This window comes from Corvus hawaiiensis, chromosome 3 (assembly GCF_020740725.1).
Source record: "Corvus hawaiiensis isolate bCorHaw1 chromosome 3, bCorHaw1.pri.cur, whole genome shotgun sequence".
In the NCBI taxonomy this organism is placed as follows: Eukaryota; Metazoa; Chordata; class Aves; order Passeriformes; family Corvidae; genus Corvus; species Corvus hawaiiensis.
Genome location: NC_063215.1, coordinates 84,710,579 through 84,720,075, shown reverse-complemented (window position 1 = coordinate 84,720,075; position 9,497 = coordinate 84,710,579). Strand labels below are relative to the sequence as shown.

Here is a 9,497-nt window from a genome sequence, read left to right as displayed (position 1 = left end):
TCTCCAGAAAAAAAAAAAAAATTACCTTGCTTACTTTTTTATGCTGATCAGAATGATCTTTATATGCAATACTGATACAAAGGTTTCTCACTGTATTTGCCAATTTTCCAGCATTCTGTGGTATCCACCTTTTTCCACACATGACACAAGTAAAATACAGACCCCACTTACTGCTCTGTCACATGCAAGCAATAGAAAATGCTCCCTAAAAATCAGTAGTTTTATCCTTCAACCCTCCTGTCTCTCCTCTTAGGATAAGCAATTTTATTTTGTGTCAGTTTAGAATAAAAAATTGTGCTAACCACCTCAGCAGCAACATAGTCCAACAAATCTATTCTATTTCAGGCAACATATGGTTACTCAAGACAAACCAAAAGGCCTCGTATCTTTTATTTTGCATTAGAAGTTTCTTATACTCGTTCACGTATTCTTATATGCAGCCAAAATCTATTAAACTAAATCTAAAACTATTGCCCCACCCTGATAGAAACTTGGGTTTAGGAAACAGAGTAAGTTTTATTTTAAAGTGAAAAGGAAGCACATGAATACCACAGCACAGTGTGTAAAAACAGAGTCATTCTTAGCAATCTGGAAAGGGAATATGTAGTTACTGGGTTGTTGCTAAAAGAAATCAGATTCTTTGGAATAGATAATAATGGTTATAAATTTAAATAGTTCTAGAACATTTCCACATTTCCCAACTATAATCCAAAATATGTCAGATGTTTTGAGGTGAATACTTGTTATTTACCCTACACCCAAAGCAAATACATTAATACAAATACTTTAAATGTTATTTCTAAAACATCTTCAGCTTATGAACACAGAGTGTCTGCACTTTGGCAATCCTCCAGAGAAAGATCTTCAATTGACTCTGAAGAAAAGAATTTAAAAGGGCATCAAAACGTTAAGACTTCTCACAAAATACAAATATAACCCCATTTAATTAGGGGAACAGTTTAAGATACATGCCTTGGAAGTGGAGAAGCACCGAGTTTTTAAAATGCCAGGGAAAGAAAGAGTAACATTATAAAACATTTAACTCAAAATCAGAACAGTTCTTTAATAATTGCAAATGAACTTTTTACAATATCGTTTTTCTAACTTTCTGGGCACACTTCCTGGTAAACACTTGAGCATCCTCTGTGAGTTACAAAGAGTAAGTTTTCTGTGTTATACAGCTAAAAAAACCTGGACATTCATAACAACTTGGCATCACATCTTCTTTTAAAAAACAGATCACACAATAATTTAGACAGCATTTATAGCATTATAAAATCAGACTCCCCCTCTTTAATCACTCACAAGAGCAGTCATTAAGAATACAACAGCTTTAGGAATACAAATAATGAGGATGTAAAACTATCTGTGCAAAACTGCATTATTTTTACTGTCTAAAATTTCAGGGAAGTAACACCGCCAAAAGCAGAGAGAGGATAACAAAGACAAACAGTCATGAAAGCAATGCTACCTTAGATTTTCAAACAGGAATTACATTATGAAGTAAATACTAGGTAAAGAAAAAAAAAATCTGATGGCACCTTGAACAACAATGACAAGTGTCCTGGAAATTGCAGTTGAACAGGAATTGATACAGGTTCATGTCACAGTCTCTTTCAGGAGTAGCAATTGATTTGGGGGTATCAACTCTAGCATTTCTTCCCATGCAAAAATCTATCTTTCCAACATCTTTGCTTTGCGGGCTACTAATGCATTTAAGAATGAGCAGTCTTTTGAGGAGTGTGCTTTCTTCCATGCATCTGAAATCTTTAAAACAGCTGGATCATTGATTCTCTGGATTTCCCTACTCCAATCCATTTAACTGCAGGAGAGAAAAGCAAACTTTTATTGTAAGTAATACAAAGCAAGAGTGGATTGTATCTTAAGATAAACAAACTCATCTTAAGTACCACATTTTGAAGAAAACCACAGCATATACTATTCACATATTAAGAAAGTATAACTTTGTCTGTTGTTCTCAAAGAATGCACTGATAACTTCAAAAAAGCAGGTATTCTTGAAACTGCCATAATCAATTTATCACTTTTACAGATTATAAGATAAAAGATAGTTAGAAACTATCAGAAAAGTAAAGACTTTCATCATCTCCTAATTTCCATCTCTGGATGGAACCACAGGATCATCTTTATTAGGGAGCATAGAGAAATATTGATATATTCAGGATATGTTCAGGATCTCTTACTCTCACATATAATTCATCACACTAATTAATAACCCATAGTCCCACTGACTATGACAGTAGCAAAACTAAACCCCGAATATCACCAATCTAAAAGACACTTGAGCAAGTTACAAAAAAAATACATCTTAATTGAACAAGAACTACAGTATAAGCCATGGAAGGAATGAATATAAAAACTTCTCAAATTAAGAGTTCAACAACTAAATAAAAAGTAGTAAAACCATAATCACCGGTGGCACCAGGTACATCACAATAAGCACAGTTACAAACTAGTTTTCAGTATTTTGCGTGTTCATTAATACAAAATACCAAACAGGTTTCATGCAGCAGGAATAACCCAGACAACAAGAAGAAAAATCTGTTCTACTTACCAGGAACACCCAACTCCATTTCTATAAAACGAACATAATTTTGTGCATTTACAGGCAGCTCATCGAACGTCCTCGCATTTGATATGTCTGTAACCCATCCTGGGAGTGTCTCATACTGAACCTCTACTTTGTTTAAGACTTCGTGGTTGGCTGAGAAACAAACAGAAACAAAAATTTTATGTCCATGGACACTGCATATTCTCTACCATGAAACACTAATTGTAAAGCTTTTGTTCTTTCCTTACACAAAGAGGTTTGCTCATAAGATAATACAAGCACTGAAGTCACTGAAGTGTCAGGTTTTTTGTTAATATAAGCATGGTGGGGGGGGGAAATCCAGTAGCTATCAGGACTCAGACTTTAGGAATTCCAGTGCTCAGTCACATGCAATATTTTGCTGAAACCATAATCTTTTCAGTTCAGAAAACAACTTTTCAGGGAAATAATTCCCCAAAACGTTCTTTTTTTTTTCTGAACAAACACTGAGAACCAGCTCTCCCTTCAAGAGGGAATTGTGAAAGCAAAATTAAGAACCAGCCTGTAAGTATCAAGAAGCTAAAACATATTTTACAATGGCATAGGAGTATACTTTTTACTAAACACAGTCACAAGATGTAGTTAATACTTAACAGACTTCTGATGCCCAGACCGTTTGCCCCAAAACTCTACAATGAATTTGCCAACCAGTGTGGAGTCCCACTGTATGAACAGTAACTGTTCCCACTGCTTCTCAGAACAGAAGCAATATTTTGTCCTTCATTTCGTAACTTGCTACAATGTTGTCCTTTAACTATGAACCCTGTGATGATTTCTAGTACTGAAAAACATGCTAGGCATACTGTAATGGAATTGAATCACTCCAGTAATTATCTGAACATTAAGTCTTGGAATCACACAGGGCAGCAAAACAAAGGGCTTAAGTCTGAAAATTATCAAAATATACTGATAAAAAATGGGAAAAGCCAGGCATTCCTTCTTGCCTTCCTGAAAAAGGGGGCATGGCAATTAATGTTACGTAGGATCAAGTCACTCCTGCCAGGACAGCTGGTCAGCTTGGGAAAGTGTTTGAGGTGCAAGAGGCACAGTAGAGGTGCAAATGCAAAACCACATACTAATCCCCTCCAGCATGTGTGTAGCCAACAAACTCAAGCTTAGCACATTGAACAATTTGTCCTGAGGCAGGCAGCAGCTCAACAGCAGCAATGCTGTAAGGGCAGCTTTATTAACTAAGCATTTTGAGAAAGGCTGAAAGAAGACTGCTCTGCTGTCCTCAAAGTCTATAACAGCATAGAAATGCGCAAAGTTTTGGACCAAGGTGTTCCCAGGCTATGGCAAACGATCCTGAACCAATACTCGTGGCAATCAGAACAGACAGGCAGGCACATTAAGGATGTTGGGTTGTAGAGGCCAAGGATAAGCACTTTACTGTCAGCAGTAACAAGTGAGGTGCTGTCTGCTGTCCAGGTGATCTGTACAACAGAACAGATACACTCAAAGTACAAAACCACAAACTGATCTCCCAGCAGTGCAGATGATTGCTAGCCTCCCTCTTTCTGAAGAGGGGAAATGAACGAACACCTAATCTTGGATGTCCACAGGGCTTTTTTTTCTTTGAAGCCTCCTGATGAGGCTGAGGGAGACAGGCTGAGCTGAAAGCATTTGGTACTGAATGGTCTAAGACTACAATCTTCCATTAGCCTGTATTAGTTCAATTCCTTACTTCCCCATAAGAGAGAAGAAAAAGAAGGGTTACATTGTTTGATGCTTCAAATGATTCTTTAATTTTGTTCCAGCAGGTGTGATATAAGACGATGTGTGGTAAAGACAAGCCACAAACTGAGCTCAGTGTAGTACCAGATCTAATCACCATCTATATTTCTCTCAGCTTTTCACTGAAGGGATTTACCTTTTAGGGTTTCTAGAATATTCCTTAACAGCTTAACTATATAACAGACAGCAAATATAATGATATAATTTGGGAAGTGATGTGATGTTACTTCCAACTCAGAAAAAATAGCTCAGATTTGGGACCTTGGAACCATTGTAAGAGAAAGATCCTCCAGCAATTTCCAGAAACTGAACATGAAAATAGTCATATATAGGTCAGACCAAAGGTGCATCTAGATTAGTGTTCCAGCTCTTTAATCTACAGCAAATGCCCAGGGAAAAAGTGCAGGGGAAAAAAAAACAAACATGAAAGTAAAGCTTGTCCAAAATAATCTCCCAATTTCCTAAGCACCTGTGTTTTCAAACTCAGTCTCCTGAGCTAGAGGTTATGTCTCTCTGTGCTGAAATCAACTGATGTCTGAACTTGGACAGGAGGCATTAGAGAACTAGACCATAGCTTTCACATTCTTTTAAAACTGATTGGCTCAAAGCTAGCAGGAAGTTCTGTCTTCCATAAACTCCTGTCACTGGCCAGCAAAAGACTACAGCCTCAGTAACACTGCCTGAAGTCAGCAGTAACTTTACAAGACATTTTAGGTTCCTGCTTAAGAGGCAATTGTGAAATGCCCACAGAAAGCTAAGCTAAATAACCCTGAGTGAGACTCGTATGATTCTCTGATCCAGGTGGGAAAAGGAACAATATATGAAACATGGCATGCTTTTCCTGAGATGGTGGGTACTGTGTGTGCTTCTAATTTAGACACAGTCATTTCACAAGAAGGGTAAATCATGAACATCTCCAAGAGAGTGGGAGGGTAGGAAGGGGAGAGAGAAAGAAATAGTCGGCCAGTGAGGGATTCCCAGACTAGTTTTCTTTAAATTAAATTCAAATGTCAGTGGCAAGTTTGAGAAAAAAAAAATTATACAAGCACACAGCATGCAAAAATGCAGACATCAGAAACAGTCTAATGGTCTGCAAAACACAAAGTGGGAAGAAAGTTACCTTTTGTTTTTTATGGTGGGGCAGGAGTACCCTGCAGCATGTGTGCTGAAAATGCTGCCAAATGTTGAGGAGTGTAGCAAAGAGAGGTGTGGAATACAGAGGCACTGTGAGAGACAGCATCTTTCAGCTTACCAGAAGTTCAGCTCAAACTCCTTCCTGACACTTTAAGGAAGACAGTGTGTCAACAGCTTCTACTAAAGTTCTACCAGAATTCTTAATTGTTCATACAGTAAAGAAAAATACAGGCAGGTGAGCCACACTGTGCTGCTATGACCAAAGGTCAGCTACCTTTTACCTAGGCATATACAGGGAACAACGTCTGCCCCCTCAGGAGTTGTATCTAACAAGATTCTGGCCCTATCTGAGAAGTACAATGAATGAAGATGAATGAAAAAAAAAAAGCAGTTACTGAAGTCTTAGCACTGTACAACATGGCCACCTGCTTATGTCATCTTTAAGGATGGACTGCTAGAAAAGGTTCTCCTAGCTTGAGCACAAGGTCAGACAACAGGCTACAGGAAAAGCATTTACTGAGTAGTTCTCAATTCAAATGTGCAATCTCCATTATGTTCAAAGGCTGTTTCAAGTAAACACAAATATCCTTAATGTTTTGCTATGAGTATCAATCATGTAATACCCGAGTCTTTAAAAGGGAAAAGCATTCCCTGGTTCAGTGCAAGATGAGTACTAATTTCCTGAATCAAAGTCATTCAGCATGCATTCAGACTGGAACTGGCACTTTTGTCTGAAGATCCTGTACAGCAAATCAGTTAGAAAACTCCCACAAGCACATGGAGAAACAAAAGATTTTTTTAAATTCCTTATGAATTACTCTTAACAGATATGTGCTATTTTCAAGGACTAGTGGCAGTCATCACTTACTCCTTTATATGTAATTACATCTTTGTACTACATAAATCCTGTGTGTGTTGTATCCAATTACTAAGTTGATCTCCTCACCCACAAAAAGTTCTCTGATGATGATGAGATCATTTGAAAAACTGTAACCTGTGACCAGCCTCTAACCCTGAGGTACCAATTAGAATGAAAATGGGCATCTATGTGCACATTATAAAAATCAAAAAGCCCAATCTTTAGTACTGTTTTATGTTCTTCCTTTTTTTCTGGAGTATCTCTATCGCAAACTGAACAAGATGCATTATCTATAAAGAACACTGGCTTGTGATACTTGAATATTTTAACATACAGGTAAACTTTTCAAGTAAAAATGACCACTGCCCTCATCAGGAACTACAGTTTCTATCATGCTAAGCTGATGTACATTGGCCATGCATTAGAAAATAGTCTTGCTTTCTTTCACCTAAACTAGTTGTTAGTTTCTTCTCCCATCCCTTGTCCCTCGTTTACACTGTGTAGCTGTAACAGGTTTTGGCTGCTCCATGAATCATTAAAGGGAACTGAACTGTTAGAAAAGTAACAGAGGGAAAGAAAAACTTGGCTTTTCAACAGGACCAGTTCTCTCACGGGGTTCACTGCATGCTTAAACAAAGACCTGGCCTGCTAAAAATGGGCAGCGATACAGTAGTGGGAACAAGATAACAGAGTTTAGAGTATGAAACAAGCTTCCAATTTAGCTTAAAGGCGATGCAGGCTGTATAAAATAAAAAGGACAAATAGTAGCAACATGTATGTTTTACAAGCTTTATATAGCTCTTTGAATCTTTCTAGTAGGCAAAAACCAGTATTTGGTACAGGTGTCTTTAGGGTGCAGGTACAGGTGTGGTAAAAGATATGTCTGGTGCCTCTGGAAGACATTAATGGCTTGATGCTGAAGTAAAATATTGCTCTTGTAAGTTTTAAAAGTAGAAGTTAAATGCATTTAAAAGTACCAGATTACATTTCACCAAAATCTAAAATTTTTAAATAAGCAGTCTTACCAGGAAAATGAGGTATGATTTCACCATCTAGTTTGTATGCAACACCAACTTTGATTTCTGGAAATACATCCAAGATATCCAATTTGGTAAGTGCCAATCTATAAAGAAACATTACTCTGGTTAAACAAGTTCAACAACCCTTGAATCTAATGATGTATACTTGAATGTAAAAAAAAAAAAAAAAACCAAAAACAAAAAAACCCCCAAATCAACAAACCAACAAAGAATCAAACAAAATCGATTCCTGCAATTAATTTTATTTCTTCAGAAAAATATCTCATATGACACTAATCTGTTATCTGGTCAGACTTAAAAAAAAAAACCATCCCAAACCAAAAGCAACCAACCACTGAAACAAAACAACAAACCAAAAAAGGTTTAAAGACAGTTTTTGTTGCATCCTTAATCTATTACTACATGAGAATGTCAAAAAAATGAAAGAACATATATTCTCCAATTGAATTAATTTGTCTATGGCTTTAAGTGTTATAATTTTAATTGGTGAGGGTGCTGCCAAGATACCTAACCATTTAAGGTATAGCCATTTAAGATGACCATTTCACTGCATGATGCCTGTTGCTGTCTGTTCCTGTCCTCTGTGAAGGCAGAAAAATAATCAAACCCTAGCTCTACAAATACCTGGCTGCATCTTATTTTAAATAAAACCCACAAAGAACAAGAAAAAAATAAATATTTAAATAAAATATGTATTTATACTATTTGATCTGCTAGAAACTTTATACCAGTTTGTTTCAGGCACCAATCTTTCATTTTAATTAACATCCCAAAGACATATCCAAATTTTTAATATTTACACATACTAATGAAAATACTGGTGGGTTCCCATCTTTCTTATTTTGAAGACAAAGAACAAAAGAAATCTCCATAAAGAAAGGAAAGAAAAATCTATTTGTATGAAAATGTCAAATGTAAAAATATTTAATGATAGGAAAAATGAGGAATGGCTAATTTATCAAAATATCAAAACAATCAACAGATCAATATTAACAGTACAAATGTTACTAACTAGTATATGTACAATTTACAGTAATCTACAGCATTTCACGATTTTCTGTCATGTTGCCAGCAAAGCTGTGCAAACAACTCACGCAGTAAATCCATTAATCATGTAGACATATCGGAGTGACACAAGGTCCAGCCAGCCACATCTTCTCTTCCTACCAGTGGTAACACCAAACTCTTTACCTCTCATTTGCAGCAATTCTCCAATTTCCTAACAAAGAGTAAGACACATGAGTGTGTGGGTTTCTTTTGATTTGCAATACATGATGCAGGTGTTTACTTTACATTTTACAATATATTGTATATTACCTTAAAAGTCCTTCCCCCAGTTTTTCACAATGCTGTCCATTTGGATGAAGACAGCAATACAAAATGCTGTTTCTAATTCACGAGAACAATTTTTAGGCAAACTTCTCAAAATTTGTTCCTGCTGTAGCCTTCTATTCCACAGAAATATCAAGAAAATTACACTCAGGTTTGATAGCCCAGTAAGCTCAGTCTAGAACCATGAGATTGAGACATCCAAACATACTGTCACCTACCTACTGGCATGTAATCGTTGTTAACACTGACTTAACAAAAGACAGACAAGACACACCACATTATTTCAGCCAGCTGCAGCTCACACCAGAGGCTGTAATACTCACGTTATTCTGTTCTGTAGGAAAGGCACCAATTCCAACTCTGGTTGTGTAGGCTTTCACAACCCCGTACACTTCTCCGATGTTCTGCGGTGGCATGCCCAGACCTGTGCACACACCTCCAACTGTGCAGTTTGATGAAGTCACAAAAGGATATGTGCCTATTAAAAACCAAAACATTGGGTTTAGAAAGTTATTAGAACACTGGGTTTAAACTGTTTTTTTAAAAAAGTCTAACCTGGTGAGAAATAGTATTTGCACTGCACTTACCTAGATTTTACAACATTGAAAACCAAAACACACAATAAATGTAGTTTACAGTCAAGAACACATTCAATGAGCTCTTAGATTTGTATGTACATTGTCTGATCCACCTTTTTAGGAAAAGGTAGAAATCTTACCACTTACTTCAGCTGGTAAATATGGACTATATAACAATTCTGAATGATCATACAGGTAAAAAAAAACAGG

General features: G+C 36.7%; 1 protein-coding gene across 1 annotated transcript in view; it reads right to left on the bottom strand.

Annotated features, from left to right (window-relative positions):
• Nucleotides 1-1,037: 1,037 nt before the first annotated feature.
• The window catches only part of ADSS2 (adenylosuccinate synthase 2), a 36,128-nt gene continuing 27,668 nt past the window's right edge, over nucleotides 1,038-9,497 (bottom strand). The window contains exons 9-13 of the mRNA XM_048298368.1: nucleotides 9,033-9,187; nucleotides 8,472-8,596; nucleotides 7,363-7,460; nucleotides 2,575-2,724; nucleotides 1,038-1,822 (exon numbers count right to left, since the gene is read on the bottom strand). Coding sequence (XP_048154325.1) covers nucleotides 1,770-1,822; nucleotides 2,575-2,724; nucleotides 7,363-7,460; nucleotides 8,472-8,596; nucleotides 9,033-9,187 — 581 coding nt within the window. The 3' untranslated portion in view covers nucleotides 1,038-1,769. The remainder of the gene's footprint in view (nucleotides 1,823-2,574; nucleotides 2,725-7,362; nucleotides 7,461-8,471; nucleotides 8,597-9,032; nucleotides 9,188-9,497) is intronic.